The sequence below is a fragment of the Postia placenta genome (assembly GCF_002117355.1).
Source record: "Postia placenta MAD-698-R-SB12 unplaced genomic scaffold POSPLAscaffold_9, whole genome shotgun sequence".
In the NCBI taxonomy this organism is placed as follows: Eukaryota; Fungi; Basidiomycota; class Agaricomycetes; order Polyporales; family Adustoporiaceae; genus Rhodonia; species Rhodonia placenta.
The window spans coordinates 1,056,158-1,076,007 of record NW_020169840.1 but is presented as its reverse complement, the minus strand read 5'-3'; the positions used below and the strand labels follow the sequence as shown (position 1 = coordinate 1,076,007).

The 19,850-nt window shown below is 49.4% G+C and overlaps 4 protein-coding genes across 4 annotated transcripts; 2 read left to right on the top strand and 2 right to left on the bottom strand.

The window, feature by feature from the left end:
• Positions 1 to 460: 460 nt before the first annotated feature.
• POSPLADRAFT_1047321 (hypothetical protein) lies at positions 461 to 1,713 on the bottom strand (the record flags this gene model as incomplete). The annotated part of the gene is made up of 6 exons (XM_024479255.1): positions 461 to 513; positions 565 to 629; positions 830 to 910; positions 955 to 1,081; positions 1,301 to 1,471; positions 1,668 to 1,713. 6 exons carry the CDS (start codon positions 1,711 to 1,713, stop codon positions 461 to 463), a joined length of 543 nt encoding a protein of 180 aa, XP_024337833.1.
• Positions 1,714 to 2,630: 917 nt separating this feature from the next.
• On the top strand, positions 2,631 to 8,279 carry POSPLADRAFT_1040330 (hypothetical protein; the record flags this gene model as incomplete). The annotated part of the gene is made up of 3 exons (XM_024477724.1): positions 2,631 to 2,799; positions 2,858 to 2,910; positions 7,590 to 8,279. Coding segments are annotated over exons 1-3 (872 nt in total), but the record flags the coding sequence as incomplete, so codon positions are not given.
• A 1,127-nt stretch (positions 8,280 to 9,406) lies between these two features.
• On the bottom strand, positions 9,407 to 10,501 carry POSPLADRAFT_1047320 (hypothetical protein; the record flags this gene model as incomplete). Its single annotated transcript, XM_024479254.1, has 4 exons — positions 9,407 to 9,906; positions 9,966 to 9,999; positions 10,082 to 10,285; positions 10,499 to 10,501. 4 exons carry the CDS (start codon positions 10,499 to 10,501, stop codon positions 9,407 to 9,409), a joined length of 741 nt encoding a protein of 246 aa, XP_024337831.1.
• A 7,061-nt stretch (positions 10,502 to 17,562) lies between these two features.
• On the top strand, positions 17,563 to 19,341 carry POSPLADRAFT_1146566 (hypothetical protein; the record flags this gene model as incomplete). The annotated part of the gene is made up of 2 exons (XM_024485951.1): positions 17,563 to 17,646; positions 17,902 to 19,341. 2 exons carry the CDS (start codon positions 17,563 to 17,565, stop codon positions 19,339 to 19,341), a joined length of 1,524 nt encoding a protein of 507 aa, XP_024337830.1.
• Between the last annotated feature and the right edge of the window lie 509 nt (positions 19,342 to 19,850).

Here is a 19,850-nt window from a genome sequence, read left to right as displayed (position 1 = left end):
ATGTCGCTACGCCATGCACAACCGTGTAGCCCCCACTGACCATGTTTGCCGCGCGACTGCCGTAGGCTTACGCTTCCGGGCCGCCTGCATTACGGAACCTATCGGCATGCCCATTGCCCTGGACCTCCATAACATGCGTCTCAAAGAGCATGCTACGTGAGAGCAGTTCTTCAGTATCCTCAGGGTTTCCTTCAGCAGCATCGATCTCGTGTATGTCTAAGGAAAGTCGCGACATCAGCACGGCGCTCAGGCTAAGGCGGGTGCCCATTGTCAGTCTCGTGAGTCCCTTTTGTCAACTGAGGACGGGGATTTACATGTAAGTCCAGGTGTCCCATATCTGGAGAAACTGCGGATGAAGTCTTTAACGGTGCTTTGGAGAGCGGTTGTGGGTCTCACTTGTTCCAAACGCCCCGTTGCCATTCCTGCCACGCCTAAAGCGCAGAGGAATCTGTAAGTGTGTTTAGAAGTCGCATGTACCCCCGCGTGACATTGCCCACCCGAAGGACAGTGCAGCTATTGAGTCGGATAAGCAGATGCATGTATAGCCTCATGAAGCCAACGTACTATCGCGCAGCAGGATTTCCCTAAGCGTCGCGCGCTGTCCGAAAGGTGCTACGCGGAACTCTCGCCTACTTTTCATAGTCTTCAAACAAGTCAGAAATAATATGACGCCATGCGATAATACGGAAGCAGCCCTAGAAATGATCATCCCTGAATGTCGTTTTTTATCTGAACAACATTCCACTCATGACATCATTCGAAACGTACAACTTGAATGGTCAGATGTCATACTTCGAGAAACTTCATGAATAGTTTAATGTTCACATACCACTCATAGCTTTGTGTACCGCCGAGGATGCCTAAAGTGCACACTCGGAAGTGCGGCAGCAGAGAAAATACGACTTTGGACCTGGTCGAAACGTACTGAGGAAATCGAGCGGTGAGATCACGTACAAAATGTAATCGCAGATGGAATTGCGTACAATAACGACCGCTGGAGCTGCTAGCCCAGATACCAAGACGACACCAAAGGCCAATTGGCTTCGTCGATATATGGCATATACTCGCAGCGCTGCGAAGACTAAGGTGTGTTGGATTTGAGGTCCAAGTTTGGTTGAATGCGGCACTTACTGGCAGTGCTAACTAAAACTAAAACATCGAAGATCACCTCAAGCAGCAAAAGCGCTGTACAGCTGAAACCGGTGGCAGTCAGAGGGTGTGAACCAACGTCTTGAATAGAGACCGACCTCTTGTTCCATGCTGCATGAGAGACCGTTGAAGCATATCGAACTGAGCAAACTCACCTGCTTCGTCAACGTCCTTGAGCATAGGGTCCAGATTTCCGGAATCGTATTAAGGAGGGCAGCGTATCGAAAAGTGAAGAACAATGTGGCAGCAAGAGACGGTCGACGTCCCCAGAAAAACTTGACCTCGCGGTCAAATGTCAAGCAGTAGTCGTAGCAATATAGTGCTGAACATAAGCATCAATCACAGATAGATTGCTATGAACATGGCCCCTCACATGTGGCCGCAAGAAGCATGTAGTTCTCGAAAAACAACGCCGGCGTGACCGAGCTATACGGGTGGAGTTGGGGAGATGGATTCATGAATGCAGCCAAAGGAGCGGCGTACATGATTTGTGTCGGCCTTTCAACAGAAATACCTACCATATTTCTTCGGGATTCTTGCAAAGTCTGCTACTTCATGACCCATTTTGAAGACGTCTTATGGATTACGAACACACGGAGAAAAATCGCCAGAACGCTGTGCAACAATCATGATTCCTTCTCTGCTCGACGAGTCACGACTTGGCAGGTAGTGGACGCGAGCTGTGCCAGTGCGCCTAAAACGTTACCTGCGTGCATGGAGATCTTGCAATGATAGGTCCGGTGGCATTCAACTTCGTCGTGCCTGAATAAGTCTGGAATGGTTTCGTAGCTAAGGTATCATGATGATGCTGGATGGATGTCGGCAGATATCACGCCATCGAGTAACATTGTTGGACTGATTGATCTGAGGAGTTAGATGAGGAGAGTTGGCAATGAAAAGCAAAGGGGCCCACATTCTTAACTCGTTTCAACGAATAGTTGGCTCACATGTAATAAGCTAGTTTACTTCAATGGTAGTGGTCGGAAGATACGACGAAGGCTCACTCGAAATTTGTACCATCTTTGCTGTCAATGCATGACGCGATGACCAATAGTTGGAGGTAACGACGGGCGAGGATGAGGATGCTTCAAATGAAGGCTCATCGGTTGCTGCCAAACAAGCGCAGTTTCCGTGATAGATGTCGGACCCAGTCCAGCTGGACGAAAGGGATGACGACGATCCAGGGCACAATGACAGAACAAAGGCCCCCAAGTCATGATGTATCGCCTCTGCTTTGGGCATCCTGACCAATCAGCGAAGGGGAGTAGAGGATGAGGTGAGTCCGTCCCTTCCTGGTCGTGCTGATTTGTAGTATTGCGTTGCCCCTCAACACCCGTCGTCTACCTTCTTCAGGGTGCTGCAAGGAGGTGGATAACGTACGGCATGAGTCAAATGGAATGCATTTCCCACGCGTGCATTGCTATTGGCTAGCTTGTTACTTCGGACTCATCCGCGCCTGCAACGCTGACCGGCACCTCAACGGAAGTTGATTCTTGGACGTGCAATAGCCTATCAATCTCCATGCTACGAGTATATAATGCTGCACTACCAATGTCTTTCAAGACCTCTGGCCTCAGGGTAACACACCGATCAGGCGCAGGACGCAGAGTTTCTGGCACGATTAGCTCGGACTTTAGCACGACCATCATCGTAAGCCATGTTCAATGTTGTCGAGCATCTATGCGATCAAACTTGGTGACCTCTGCAGCGCGAGCTTCCCGTGGGTCAGCGTTCAACTGATTATACCACTCGCTATACCAACTCCATCACAACCCTCGATGCGTCTCGTCTTGGTCCAAGCGACGTGATCACACTAAACGAGACGGTAACCCAAGTCTGGGACCGCACGAAGTTGGCCCGCCGCTCAAAGCCAACAGCGAGGGGATCATGGTACAAGCGGGTCCAAGCTCCAAATGGCCGGACAAGGAATGGCGCCTTCATGGAGATGAGAACTGGTTTGCCCTGGCTGAACAATGATATTTCAACGGCAAGCAATCAATTCCCGCATAAACCCAAGGGCTGGCTCTACTATTATAGGCCTCCCTCTCGTCCTCCCACTGCTGGCGAGGTCCGTTTCCGACTCCTCCCTCCTACAGGCGAGGTCGACTTCGCTTCCGGCACTGACCTCTCTCTCCGTTCCGGCCACTTACCGTACGCCATACGTCTATTAGAAATCGCGACGAGCGCCCGTTACCGTACGCTTGCCAACGTCCTCCTCAGAGACCAGCTCATATCCCAGGACCTCTTGGAACATTGGAAGAAACAAACAGAAATACGCGTCATTCACCGCAAGTCTCGCCAATTTTTGTTTGGCATCGAAGACCCGTTCATAGTAGATCTATCCGACCGCTCATTCATGCTGTTGACTTGGCTAGGCGAGGATTTGGTTCGGGGTCCATATTTGCACAATAAGTGGCGGGACCTAAGGAGACATATGAGCGGCCCAACATACACAGGTGAGCGTGCAAAAACGATGGCTGGACTTGCACATTAACCCTCCTTGCCGTATAGGCCAAATGCTCTGCCGCTTCGAACGATCTACGCTTCCAAACCATGCACAAAAACGGGTCGTAGTATTGCGTGTCCTGGAGATCATCGACCCAATACGTCCTATCATACCAGACTATGATGGTTTCCTCGAACCACCTGCAGAGGGCGCCTTGCTTCAGAGAGGCCACAAGCCGGTCTCCATAGATATCGATGGTGTTGACTTCAAGGGTCCCTTAAATCCATTAAAGGTGCTGTACGATCGAGCGTACAGTCCACAAGCCGATATTGCTTCTTGAAAATGCGATGGATTTCTTACGAGATGTGACTGGTGCCACTGTCAAGGACGAGACGTTCACGAGAAGCAAGAGGTCATGGTAAACGCAGCGAACCCACCGACCTCCGAGGACGTTTCCATGAATTGTTTTCAGCGCAGGGCATGAGATGATGTAGCTGATAGCCTCCTCGCGACTAGCTCCGACAATGAATACATGTAGCATCGCTCACACGCTATGAGGGCTACGGGCCCGACAATAATCCAACTGTCTTGTGTCGAAGCACCAAGTAATCTCGGGCCAGGGACGGCGTAGCATGGAGGTACAGTACCCAGACTGTGTATATGAACTGCAGTAGGCGATCAATAACATACATGATGGAGTGCCCATGTGAGAAAGACTCCAGAGGGATGCCGCTCATAGATCTGCGTTTCCGACCGGCATCGAACCTCTCGCCGACAGGATCGATCGCATGACTGAGGACAGAGATTTATATAAATGTCTAGATATGCCATATCTGGAGAATCTTGTGATGAAGTCATTAGTGGCGCTCGCAGAGTGGTCGTAGGTCTCACTTGTTTAAAACTTATCGTTGTTATCCCTGCCACGTTTGGAATGCAGAGGAACCTGTAAATGCATCTAGAAGTCGCATGTCATTGCTCGCCAGAAGGACAGCGCAGCTATCAAGTTATATAGACCGATGAGTGGATAGTCCCATAGACCCATAGAGTCAACTACGGTACTATCGCGCAGCGGGTTCTCTCCAAGCGTCGCACGCTGTCCGACAGGTGTAATCCGGAAATCGCGCTTGCTCTGCATGAATAAGTCAGAAGCAATATAATGCCATCGGATGATACTGAAGCAGCCCTAAGAAGGATCATCCCTTTCAATGGTTGTTCGTCTGAGATACATCATTCGAAACGTACAGCTTGAATGGCAAGGCCTAGTAAGGCCTCCAGAAACTCAGGCACCGGTAGGTCAGTGATGTCCACATACGCTTCATGGCTTTGCGCGCCAGGGCCGAAGATACCCAAGGTGCACACTTTGAAGTGCTTGTGGCGGTGCAATTAGGTCTTTGAACCTAGTTACGATATACGGCGGAAGTCGAGCCGTGAGATCATGCTCGGAAAATATGATGCAGGCGGATTTCTGTGCGATCCCTCGCCGTCGGAATGGATGATAAATATGCACTGCGCTTGCAGTGGATGAACTAGCATAACAGTCAAAGGTCCGCGTAAATACAATGTCCTGCAAGGTTCTGGCATCTGCATATATAACTACATCCCATGCATGGCCATAAATCCTCATTTTCCTATGCGAGTTAGATTGGTTGTCACATCTCCCGAGTCGTCTCAGGTGCAAGACCTTTCAGCATCTTCCGTAGCTCCACATCCACGTCCTCGGCAATATGGACCGTGACAAAGAGCATGGTTCCCGACAGTAATTCTTCAGCATCGTCAGGATCAGTTTGAGCGGTGTTAATATCGTGCATATTCAAGGCAAGTCGTGACATTAGCATGGAATCTAGGCTGGGCAGGTGTTCAACGTCAGTCTCATAGTTCCCTCTGGTCTGCTCAAGGTCTGATTGTAACTTACATGAGTGTCCAGATATTCCATATCCGACGGAACTTGTGATCATTGCACGTTGCTATCATTAACCGCACTGAGTGCCTCGGGCGGAGTTATTGACTCTCACCTGTGGCAAATGCCCCGTTATGATCGCAGTCACATTCAGAGCACAGAGAAAGCTGCACGCGCGATCAGAAGTGACGTCAGAAATTGTGACTCGTCCCCCACCCGAAAGACAATGCCGCTATTCAAACACGAAAGTCAGTAAGTCCAAGCCAGCATTTGGTGTTAACCTACTATCACGGAGTAAGATCTCTCTGAGGGTAATGCTCTGTCCTACAGGAACTATGCGGATGTCTTGCTTGCTCTGGATTGTCTTTGCACAGGTGAGAACAAGTACGATACCCTGATTTATCATCGCCCCAACCCTAGCTGCGATTGTCCCTGAGTATGTCCGACCTTTCAATAGGGGTTGAATCATCAACATATACGAATACTTACAACTAATGATAGCCAAATATTAGCATCACGGAATTTTGCCGTTAGATGAATGTCGACGCACTTCTCATAGCTCCGTACACTACCGATAATGCCCGAAGTGCATGTTGGGAAGTCTTGCAGGGGCGAAAATATGGTACTCGACCTGGTCACAGTGTACTGTAGGAGCTGAGCAACGAGATCGAGGGTAAATGTTATATGGCTAGTTCCGTACAATTATGACCGCAGCAGATGCGAATCCTGAGAGTGATGCGATGCTGAGGACCAGGCGACTCCGAAGAAACATGGCATATACACGCAGGGATACAAAGACTCAAAATATTGTCAACTCTGAGTTAGGTTATTCAGGATGCAATGCTCACTGATAGTGCTGACCAGAGCAATAAGGCCGAGACTCGATCCAAGCCTTGTGATTCCGGAACAGCTAAATCAGATTGACATTGCTGTGTCAGAACACTCAAACAGGAATTCAAGCAAAGAACTACCTCTGCTCTCAGACTTAGTGAAAACAAACTATGAAATGGGGTTGAGCGCACTTACTTCCTCAGTTAACCATGTTCCTTGACTTAGAAGCAGGAGTTCTGGGATTGTGCAAAGCAACATGGAATATTTGAAGGAAAAGAACAGCGATGCAGGCAGGGTTATGGGTGTTTTCCAAAAATATTTGATTTCGCGGTCGAATGTAAGGCAGTAGTCGTAGCAGTACACCGCTGTACAAGATCATGAGAGGACGAGAATGGGAGTGCTCATGAGAGCTTGCCGATTGCTGCTAAACACACGTAGTTCTCGCGATAGATGTCGGATCCAGTCCCGCTGGGCGAAAAGGATAATGACTACCCACGGCAGAGATACAGAGAGTAAAGACAACTTACAGTTTCTGTGGTCCTTCAATCGAAGAATTCGACATGGTGTACTGGGGCGTGGGGTTATATTCAGCACATCGATGTGCGGCCCTGTAATTAAGACGTGTTGCAACAGCACCCGATGAATTTAAACACGGCATTCGGGGAGCATCGTAGACATCATAGTCCCCTCATATCCAACATGAGTGATTGACCGGGCTGTGCAATTCAGTCCTAGCATCTGAGATGTCAAGATGGCTGCTGTAGCATCTCCATCGTGACACAAAGCCATATGAAATCTTGAACTGGGAGACATGATTTATGAAGACTCACTTTCCCGATGAAGTAGCACAACAATAACTGTGATCCGCACAGTGCCGAGTCTGATCTTGGTACCGCCATAGTCGAACGGAATGCATTTCCCACGCGCGCATTGCTGTTGGCTAGCTTGTTACTTCGAACTCATCCGCGCCTGACCGGCACCTCAACAGAAGTTAATTCTCGGACGTGCAATAGCCTATCAATCGCCATGCTACGAGTATATAATGCTGCACTACCAATGTCTTTCAAGACCTCTGGCCTCAGGGTAACACACCGATCAGGCGCGGGACGCAGAGTTTCTGGCACGCTTAGCTCGGGCTTTAGCACGACCATCATTGTAAGCCATGTTCAATGTTGTCGAGCATTTATGCGATCAAACTTGGTGACCTCTGCAGCGCGAGTTTTCCGCGGGTCAGCGTTCATCTCATCCTATTCCTCATTATGCCAACTCCATCACGACCCTCGATGCGTCTCGTCTTGGTTCAAGCGACGTCATCACACTAAGTGGGACGACAACCCAAGTCTGGGACCGCACGAAGTTGGCCCGCCGCTCAAAGCCAACAGCGAAAGGATCATGGTGGAAGCGAGTCCAAGCTCCAAATGGCCGGGCAAGGGATGGCGCCTTCACGGAGGTGAATACTGGTTCGCCCTGGCTGAGCAATGATATTTCAACGGCAAGCAATCAATTCCCGCATAAACCCAAGGGCTGGCTCTACTATTATAGGCCTCCCTCTCGTCCTCCCACTGCTGGCGAGGTCCGTTTCCGACTCCTCCCTCCTACAGGCGAGCTCGACTTTGCTTCCGGCACTGACCTCTCTCTCCGTTCCGGCCACTTACCGTACGCCATACGTCTATTAGAAATCGCGACGAGCGCCCGTTACCGTACGCTTGCCAACGTCCTCCTCAGAGACCAGCTCATATCCCAAGACCTCTTGGAACATTGGAAAAAACAAACAAATATACGCGTCATTCACCGCAAGACTCCCCAATTTTTGTTTGGCATCGAAGACCCGTTCATAATAAATCTCTCCGACGTCTCATTCATGGCATCTATTTGGCTAGGCGAGGATTTGGTTCGAGGCCCATGGTTGCACAAAAAGTGGCAGGACCAAAGGAGACATATGAGCGGCCCAACATACACAGGTGAGCGTGCAAAAACAACGGCTGGACCTGCACATTCACCCCTCTTTGCCGTATAGGCCAAATGCTCTGCCGCTTCGAGCGATCTACGCTTCCAAACCATGCACAAAAACGGGTCGTAGTATTGCGTGTCCTGGAGATCATCGACCCAATACGTCCCATCGTACCGGACTATGATGGTTACTTCAGACCACCTGTAGAGGGCGCCTTGCTTCAGAGAGGCCGCAAGCCGGTCTCCGTAAATATCGATAAGATTAACTTCAAGGGTCCTGTAAATCCATTAAAGGTGCTGTACGATCGAGCGTACAGTCCACAAGCCGATATGGTCTTATGAAAATGCGATGGAGTTCTTACTAGATGTGACTGGTGCCACTGTCAAGGACGAGATGTTCACGAGAAGCAAGAGGTCATGGTAAACGCAGCGAACCTATCGACCTCCGAGGACGTTTCCATGATTGTTTTCGGCGCAGGGCATGAGATGATGTAGTTGACAAGCCTCCTCACGACTAGCTCCGACAATGAATATGTGTATCATCGCTCACACGCCATGAGGGCCACGGGCCCGACACTAATTCATCCGTCGTGTGTCGAAGCACCAAGTAGTCTTGGGCCAGCGAGGACGTACCCAGAGCTGTGCATGTGAACTACAGTGGGCTATCAATAACATACGTGATGGAGTGCCCACGTGAGCAAGGCTCCAGAGGGGAGCCGCTCATTGATCTGCGTATCCGACCAGCAGCGAACTTCCCGCAGACAGGATCGGTCGCATGCGAAAGTCTATCCCGCGAGTTTGCAGACTAGATCTTTAAATTTGCAGTGCTAGAGGCATCACTATATACAGATTAAAACAATTATATGGACTTACACTAAAGTGCCATGATATACGGGGGAATTGTCCATGACTAAGGAGTGATTTTGGTCTATGGCACGTACGACGGTCCCTGAAGAATGAGGAGAAGGGATATCTTGTCATGAGTGGCGGTAGGTATACAATGCTGGAGCACTAAAGTCATCTCCAGATGCCGAAATAGATACGCGCGCGAGACTGAGTTACAGCACTATCAGCAGACTGTCAACGCGACTGTCTCACAACGTACAAATGTTCAATGCACACACGCTCGAGGCCTATGCGGACACATCCGCCTGTGCTGGTGGCTGCTTTCTCAAATTTGTGTATGCAGGCGGCAGCTTCATTGTCTCCGGTTCTTCCTCTTGGTCTGCCGGTTCCAGAGGACCCGCATCCTCGTGCTGGACAATGCTCACTGCCCGTAGCGTCGGCGGCGCGGGCGACTTGCGCGAGCCTGTCGTCCCGCTGCGTATGCCAAGCGAGTTCGGGGTACCAGGGCGCAGCACGCTCGGCATGGACAGCAACGTCTGCCGCCGCTCCGAACCCGCCTGACTGCTTCCTTCCGCGGTGGAGACCACCGTCGGCTCTGGCATGACATACGGCTCCGGCTCATAATATTGTGGCAGGCCACCATCGTCATGGTCGTGCTCACTCGCGTCATTCAGGAGGTCTACCGGCCGTTCTTTCGGCGTCTGTGAGGCGCGCTTGCGCTGGCGGAGGAACAGGAGGAGTAGCACAGCTAGAACGACGGCCCCTCCCACGCCGCCGATGACACCGCCTGTGGGAACACATCAGCCTGGGTATCTGACACTGACACGCCATGCGCAGCTGGCGTACCAACTATGGCACCGACATTTGTATGACCGTTAAACTGACAGGTACGTGAGCGCGTTGTGGGGTAAGCCACCAGCGTCCACATACCTTCCACTGCTTCCACTGTTTCCATCACCTACGCCTGCTCCGCTCGTACTCGTAGGATATGTTCCACCTGCTGGAGATCCCGGCGTCGACGCCGGCGAACTTGCATTAAGGCAGGACTGTGATGACCCTTGCGATACGATGTACAGCCCGCTACCGCCGGTGCCTGCCCCACTGTTGTCGCTGCCCACCAGTATCACCGTCGTGCCTATCCGCACGGACGGCGGCCAGTCGAAGCTCTAGCCCTCCTCAGGTACGGTTGAGAAGTTCGACTCGGGTAAGACGCGTTGCAAGAGCGCCTGGGGAATTTGAATGCAGCATTCGGGAAGCATGGTAGCATTACCGTGACAGTCCCTCGGTCACAGTCAACCGCATTGGGCAATTCAGACCTAGCATCTGAGATGACATCACGTCGCATAGGCACCATATCTCATAGCCATCTGAAGACTCACCATCTCGACGAAGCAGCACAACAAGAACTTTGACAGAAGACCCGTGGTTCGCAGCATCCCACACGAGTCAATATCTCGTCTCGTGAGGATGCTGAGAGAATGCGGTGCTACGTGCATGAACCTTGTGTTGAGAGGGCCATTGGAACTTAGGGTACAGTCAGCTCCCGGGCATATCCAGTCATACATAGAATTTCTCTAATCTCACAAGCAACCAGGGAGACTTCTTACTTATGCAACCATCAGCAAAACCAAGTTTGACGCGTAAGACAATGTATTAGTTCTGTATACTCACCGTAATTGTTTTTAGCTGATATGTAATTACACGCTTGTCCCAATACGGGACGTGATTACAAAGTGGTCGACAAACAGGTGGCGCATGTGCAATCTAACAGCCATAATGGTAGCACGTGATACAATGGTCTACACTCCTATATCAATGCCTGACTCATAGACAACAAGCGAGGGCTTATGGACCGTGCGTTGTCTGGAAGATCAAGTGAGGAAGTCGAGAATTAGTGTCTCCAAAGTTCGGTTTAGCTTGGTTCAGGGGCCTCTTGCCCTGAACCTTGAACTGAACCTACATACTGTTGGAACAAGGGTGTGAATGGCGCGGGGTGCATTTGTCCATGGGCGTAGCGATGCCCGTAAGGGACAATCACGTGCATACATACATCGTGCGTGGTCATTATATACTACGATAGGGGCCTCTGGCCCCCGGCTACTTGCGCACCCGAGCTTTTGAGCTCGTTTCTGACCACGCGGATTGGCGCGTTTCAACACATACCATTAGTCTGAACTGGACCGAACCTTGGACCAAACCCTCTGAACAGGTTCGGCAGGTTCAGAGCGGGTTCGAACCTGGCGAACCTTCAAATTTTAAATGGTCATATGAAATATGTTAGTTTTCATTTTTGGGGTCATACTATAAGTATTACACATAGACAAACAAGAGACTCAGCATTTGAGAGGGATATGCAAGGTGCAACACTGTAATAGTTGTTGCATTTGCCAATCTCAGCTTATGTAAGCCTGCCTATTTCGGCAGGCAATGGCATCCCCTGATGGATGGCAGGGTACGCATCATGACACTGTTTGGGGAGCAGCACGCGCTGGTCATGTGGAAAGATCAAGACATTGTCTGTTGGTTAGACTAATATCAAATAGTATTTCAAACTTGATTAAGTTTTTTTTGTGAGCAGCGAGACTTGATTCCGGTTCATGGTTCGGACTGGTCCTTGATGGCTGTGAACCCTGAACCGAACCGTTGGGGAAATCCGTGGACCGAGCTTAACTGAACCTAAACCACGGGTTCGGTTCAGGGTTCAGACGGTTCGAACCTGTTCCTGGACCGAACTTCGGAGACGCTATCGAGCATGACCACTACCCCAAGCAAAGAGGAGCAGAGATTTGAATTAATACCCAGGTCGAACTTAGGGTTCAACCAACTAATGGTACAACTATTTATACAAGTACCAGCTACACACGGACCACTGTGTCTGTGTGGTCGTGCTAGTGAAGAAAGAGATGTAGTGGTACACTACCAGATACGAAGTGCGCACAGACCCCATTATGTAAGCTACATAATGTTCAACCTGCGGGTGAGCGCTAAGTCAGGTGCCAGTATGGGTGCTAGTAGTACAAGAAATAGAACGGAAAGACAAATGTTTCAGCATGTGATAATAGATTGGAAACTTGTCGTCAGAATTCTGAATGGCCTGCCATTCGGCTTACCGCAAAAACATCATATGCACACATGACACGTTCACTTGCTAGCATCTCATCCATCAACTCCTAGAAAATATGAGGTCATACCGTTTTCACTTCACGTGATTGTCACATGAGTTTTTTTCTTCTTCAAGGTCACGATGGAGAACATGCAACGTCCAACATGCTGTATACAGGTACCTGAGTCATCAATGATACCAAATTTTGTGCCTGCTGGACAAGGAGTGTGAAAGGTGGTGCATCTTGAGCATGTGGGGTTGATTGTGATTGTGAGCGAAGCGAGCATATCTCGGCTAAAGGGGCTGAGGCCAGGCTTTCAGTTGGAACAAACAAGTACAAAGGATACATGCAAGTGCCCGAGGTGTTTTTACGTTGTAAGGACCGAAAGTCACCCCAACATCCTTCAAACTCAGTTATCAAGATCTCAAAACATGCGCAAGATTTCTGGAAATGAGTATATGCAGAAAGAACACCATAAAAGTGAGAATTTGTTGCGAAATAAGCATAACTACACAAAAAGCAATTAGACGCCTGGTCACTGGTGTGGCCTGCTACCATATGTCAAATGTTCTGAAACCTGAGTCCCTTCTCTTGGGAATTTTACTGATTTAGACATAGCTAGATGTCTTATCAATACATTCTCAATGGTGGTACAATGTAGGATTCAGTGCTTTGCGAGCCACTTCCTGTGCAGCAGGTGCATATTTATGTAACTTAGTGCAGAAATGGCAGGGGCTGCTGCCATTCGGACTCGGCGAGTGGAGCCGCCATTATCAGCCAAGTGTTACTTGATTGTATGGATGCTCAGAGATTGCAATATGTGGTAAGGCCTGGTACGGGCATGCAGTACAGCAACATTAATATTCTAATCACAATCACACTGTGTATTGTATGCATTCCGACTTTGTTTGCTGACCAATGCGACACAGGACACAATGTCGTAAGAGTGCACGTTTACCCATCGCACAGATAACAAGACTTTGAAATTCATCACGCATGTCTAGTACAACAACATTGTTTTGTCCTCGGTGTCCCCGCCATCCTTAGTCTTAGCTGGTCTAATGGTTCTTCGTCATTGTCTGGACATTCAAGTCTGAGTCTCCACTATCCAGAGCACTGTCGTCAACAGACTCGCTCATTAATCTCCTGTAAGCAGAACATAATACACTTCCTTCCTTCAACCTAGTCTGAGCCTACGCAGGCTCTGGATATCCATGTAGAAGTCGCTCACACTCGGGGTGTGATCTGCTAGGCATGCCAAATATGCCATCATCTTCTAGTGGCTGTGATGTGAAGAACTGTCGTGGTGTGTGAGTGTCCCACCAGAAAGATGAGTCGCTGACCAGATCTGGACCGCTATAGTCATCTATATGTGGTGATTGCACCTATCATCCACACATCATAGTGGTGCGCAACTTTCAGCTGCTTGATATGTTGACACTGGGGTAAATGTAGTCAGTGAATTGTCGAGTGGAGGCCCAAGATCATTTGGTGAGTCAGACACCCATTATTTTGAAATTTCCTTGGCCAACTGCATTAGGAAAAGTGGAAGTCTGCTGACACTCTGAGACACTCTGAGGTCGCTGATGCGCTGAGTTCAGCACGTCAGCGATTTCAGCTGTTCAGCTGGCTTAGTCACTTCTTTCAGCGGATTCAGCATCTCAGCATGCCTCAGCAGACTGTTATGTATTAGTTACAATGTTACCTAATAAGTTATCTAATTATACGACACCATTAAGCTATTACAGGAACTTGTGTGAATGATAATCTGTATTTATTAACATAGAACCAATTGAATGTGTCTAAAGAGTAAGAGAAATGAAAATTGTGGGGGTATTACAGCGCCACGGAACACCAGCATTAATTGTCACTGCATGTAGAATACAATCTGTATGACCCATACATGCATATACTGAATACCCACCATCGAAACAGGCAATATCGACGATGGTTTTATGAGGTGCACCGACTTTGGTGCAAAGTCCATACGTACATGCAAAGAGGGGGGTGATGAGTAGAACATGGTGGGAGAGTCCACAAATGCAAGCGAGCGTCCACCTACCAAGTACAGGCAGCCAAACAAGCACATCTCGACGTGCGGCCCATGCGTCCTCCTCGCTTCAGCATCTCAACGTCAACCATCGACATTGCACTTGTTCCTTTACCTGCAAACAACCAGTAACTCAGAATAGCTTTCATCAGTGAGTGATTACTTACCTCTGGGCCTTTAATGTGAGATGATGAGCAAGACAACTGTACCAAATGTTTCCATCTACAGCATCAAATACCTCGCACACTGATGCCAGCGCACCAGCTGCTGCTGTCAATCCTGGTGGGGAGTCTCAGCCTCGATACTCACTTTGATCAACAAATGATTCACACCCCACATATATGGCCAGGCTGGGTAAGTCACAGGCCGAGGCCTCTGCAGAAGCCAAGAGGAAGTGCAATGTCAAGGAGGCCATTGCAAAGGAGAGACAAGATGAGTTCTTGAAGTGTCGAGAGGCCATATAGTGTGCGATTGCAGCAGCATATGCTGAGTTCGAACAAGGGCTATGTACTATCTCCGAGTCTGCTTTCTTGGTCGGTTCACTGTCATACATACACATTCTCTCCTCATGTATTATATGCACAAATCTATTCATTTGGGAGTTTTTTTTGATTGTATGGCGAGGAGGTGCTCAATGTGTCGTGCAGGTGGTGCTTGTGCTCAATTGGGAATATGCATTAATTGGCCAGAAATTATATGCCTAGTAAATCTGGGTAATCTAACAAAAAGGCCTTGTCGTACTGAGCTGCGGACTGTGCTGAAGGCACTGAAGCCCACTGACGCACTGACAGAAATTTGCTGAAGCGAGATGACATCAAAACTTTGTTGTTCTGAGTGCTGGAGCGCTGACACGCTGAGAACGCCTGCTGAAGCTGAATGGACGCTCTGGAAGCGCTGACTCAGCATCTCAGAGAACTTCCCATTTCCCTGATGTGCAGATAAAAGAGTGCATATGATCGCATATGAGCACAGCATCCTTGTCGGCCTGAGGTCTTCAAGTTCATTGATCTCACAGAGTCTCACCAGATTCTACTCTTGCTCTAAGTTGGTAAGTTACACCCTTTGCGGAATCCTCCTTCTGGCCATGTCTCATCGGGCTTATGATCTCGCATTCACACCATGGTGTGATTTACAGGCTGCAACTTTGCATAGCTCAGCACAGCTCCAAACTGCTCTAATGGTATAACTGGTAAGTTCATGCTCTCTGTGACCTGAATGTCCTGCTGATGCCACATCAAGGCAAAGTATTGAGATGGTAGGTGTAGCTGCTAACACATCAGGAGCCCAGCTTGCAGCTCGACGTCTACTGGAGCAGGCGGCTGGATCAGGCGAGAACCTGTAGACCAGTGCACCCATAATAATAGTACCTGTGTCATTACGAGCAAATAAACATGTTTTGTAATATTTGAACCCCGATTTGTTTGTGAGGACCCCAGAGAACCGCGATGAGGCAATAAGCAAGCCTGTTTAGGCAATCAATGTTTGCCATTCGGGCATAACACTATAAGATTATACCAGGTGACACAAGTTATATGTCATCTTGCCAATAGCCGCCAGTATTGCACCTATTGCAATGATTGTGTCTATGGCCAAACCGGACTCGCCTCTATAACCTTTTGGCACCCGTGCTCCAATAATGGCACCCAATTGCATTGATTGCACTGCCATGTATACTATTACACACCGGATATGGCTTTGCTGATGTCATGGTCTCAGTCTGTTCAGCAAGTCGCTTGTGACTTTCCTGAAAGCCAGCCATCATCAAGCCCACAGGATCTTTCCATACATACTGGTCAACAATTATGTCAGAGAACTTCTGCAAGATGTGATCATCTGTCGAGGGCAGGAGCATTGTGATCAGAGCAAACATTGCATGGGGAGACAAGTGGCGAGCATTCCGAAGGCTCCTCTCCAGGAGTCCTAGGTTCCAGCAGTATCTGATGAGTGTGAACAGGCCTGTGTGCTTCACCATTGGCTTCCGCCGAACTTGCACTGGTGACACATTGTAACTAGTCTCCTGTGAGCAGAACATAATACTTACACCAGGGCTCCTAAAATCAACTGTCTGATGAGTTCACCTCACATAAACCTTGGATCAATAATATATATTAGGCAATTTTACACACAATCTATCTACTTGTACAAGCAACGACATTGCGGTCTCGCATGTAGGAGCGTGAACTCACCAGACAGCTGGTTTCAGGAGCCTGTACTTACACTTCCTTCAACCTGGTCACATCAATGTGGCTTGCGGGTGGCTGGAAGCTTACAAGGAATCTACAGATCTAACTCCGGTCCAATCAACTGTGGGTGACTCGAAATCTCGCCTTTTGTGCTCTGAATTGAGAGCAATTCTCAACAACTCATCTTTTTGATGTCCCTAAAATTGGACATGAAAGCAGGCATATGATAACTGTCTACATACACTGACTCAGTCTCCTTTGAGTCTGCGTTCGGGTGTGATTTGTCCTTCTTTCGGTATCATGGCTCGTCTTACAGGACAATGTTTGAAGGCATTCTCTGCTGTAAGGGACTGATTTCAGCAGTTGAGTTTGTACTCTGGCTCGCTGGTGTATTTGTCCTTTTAGATTCATGGAAAGGGTATGTCTTGTTTGCACCCTGCTCACATCGTCATCACTCTAATATAGATATGTAGACAAGTGAGCTTTGGGTATATCTGGCACACTTTAATCAGATCCCCCATGTGATATCCCTTCCATATATTCACTGGCTGATAGGTTGAAAGTTTTCCATGATGAGCTTTGGCTGCTATTGACTAAACCTGTTGATGTTTGGTGAGTCTTAGACACTCTTATATTTGCTAGTCCATTTAATCATTGCTGCTGATATGTTTTGGCACTGACAGTCGTCCACAAGCTGTGGATTCACTTTAACCAAATATCCGGATTACAATGTGTCGAACATTGCTTCAAGGCATGTGAGTCACGCGAGAGCGGTCATTATAACACTCCATTACAGTTGCATTGTGCGAAAATTTGAACTTGACTCTGTCTGCGGTTCAGGCTGCATAAGCTTGACCGAATGTCGTAGCTCATACTTATTGTCATACATCATGTTGTTATGTCAAACCGGTCTGGGAGTCTACTTGTGGCTTCAAGGCGACTACGGAAAATGGGCTTTTAGATCTTGATGGTGATGCATGTCTCAGAAATTCTCTCAGGGGTATCTGAAACATTTGTCTTTCCGTTCTATTCCTTGTACTACTAGCGCCCATACTGGCGCCTGTCTTAGCGCTCACCCGCAGGTTGAACATTATGTAGCTTACATAATGGGGTCCGTGCGCACTTCGTGCCTGGTATCGTACCACTACGTTTCTTTCTTTACTAACACGACCACACAGATACAGTGGTCAGTGCGTAGCCAGTACTTGTATAAGTAGTTGTACCATTAGTCGGTCGAACCCTAAGTTCGACCTGGTTATTCATTCAAGTCTCTGCTCCTCCTCACTTGGGGTAGTGGTCATCCTCGACTTCCTCGCTCGATCTTCAGGACGACGCACTGTCCATAAGTCCTCGCTCGTTGTCTACGAGTCAGGTATCGATATAGGAGTATAGACCGTTGTATCAAAAGGTCGAACTTTCTAAGCTACGTTCCTAGTTTCACCTAGTCGAACAACTCATCCACCATCACGTCGAACAACGCAGTAAACCCGGTTCCCTTGGGACTACCAGCCCTCGCAGGATCTCCCCTTCTCCAGTACGACCGAGCAGACCGTTGCTTCGTCACCACCACAAGAAGGACCCCCATCTATCCTCGAGGCGGCTCCTGGGTTCGCGCAGAAGGTTCCAACCCGCAGATCATCGCCCATCAACAGCTCGTCAGCTATTACCAGAGACATCCTCCCGCTCACCCAGAAGACGTATTCGCCATCCTACGAATCAACGTCGAACCAGCACAAACAACAGAGAACCTACAGTCACCTGTTAACGAACAACCGTTTGAGCTCCCGGACGTTCAGTACGTTCCCATCGAGGCTCCAGAACTACCACCAGCTCCACCTGCACCAACCAACGCACCGGTTGAAGTCCCTATGGCAACGTTCACTCAAGCAGACATCGATCAGCACATCGCTGTCGCCCTCGCAGCATACCAATCCCAACAATCAACTGCCAACCGACCCCTTCGACTTGACATCCCCGCTCCCGAACCTTTCAGTGGAAAGGTGGAGGACCTCAGACGCTTCATCCAATGCATCCTCTCCTACTTCGTCGCCACCAACAACACCCGACTCAGCGATGAAGCAAAGATCGCCTTCACTGTAGCGTTGATGAGGAAGGACCTAGGGAAGACATGGGCAGACGCATACTACGAGAAGTCGGCAGGGGGAGTCCAGGTCTATCCCGATTGGGCAGCCTTCGCCACTGCCCTTGAGGAAGTGTTTCCCGAGCACGGAATGCGAATCAAGGCGCACCAAATCCTGATGAAGCTGCCCGAACGACAGAAGAACAAGAAGACGGCGCTCTCCCTCGGAAACTATGTCACCCGCTTTGAGCAGCTAGCATCGAAAGCCCAGCTCAAGGACGCCGAAGTCAATGGCGTCAACCGCACCGAGAACGACTACCACACTCTCCATGCCAACTTCGTCAAAGGACTTCCGAAGGAGCTCTACGTCTCTCTCGCAACTAGGGTCGCTAGAGACCGACCCAACACCATGAAAGCCTGGTACGATGAAGTCCGAAATGCCGACGCCGCCGAACAAGGGGCCCTCACCGTCACAGACACCAGGGACTACGGCGAGCCAATGGATATCGACGCCGCTGCAGTCGCGGCAACCTTTGCCTCCACATCGGGAGGAAGGAAGTGGGAACTAGGAGCCGTTCTCAATGAGGCCGACCGGAAGCTCCACAGGGACGGAAACCTGTGCTTCTACTGCCACATCAAGGGCCACAGCGCCAAGGATTGCCGCAAGAAAGCGGCCGCACGACAAGGAGGTGGAAGGCCGAACCAGGGAGGATCTGGAAAGGACGACTTCCGCGCCAGAATCAAGACACTCTCCGCTGACGAAAAGCGGGAGCTGTACGAAGAACTCACGATGGAGGATTTTTAAAAGGGCAGGGTGAGCCAACGCAACCACTGCCCGTATCCGTTTCACTGTCCCGTGTAATTTTAGTAGTCCGAAATGAACGCGCTCTGCACATTCCGATTACTGTGGGACGAAAAGACGTCGAGGCGCGCGCTTTCATCGATAGCGGCGCAACAGGAATCTTCATCAGCCCGAGATTTGTCCGAGAGCATCGACTTCGGACAGAGCCCCTTCCCCGACCCATCCCCGTCTTCAACGTGGATGGAACTCCGAACAAGGAAGCACTCATCACGCGAAGAGCCCTCTTATCTTACAAGATAAGCGGAGAACCCCGATTTGTCAAAGCCTACGTCGCCAGCATCGGCAAAGAAGACATCATCTTCGGCCATACCTGGCTCAAGCTCGAAAACCCCAAGATAGACTGGAAGACTGGACGAGTTGAGCTAAACCACCGGTGGACGAAAGACGAGACCAGGGCCTGGAAGATGGACCTGTACCAAAGGCGAGTGGCTCGGCTAGAACTGAAGAAGGCC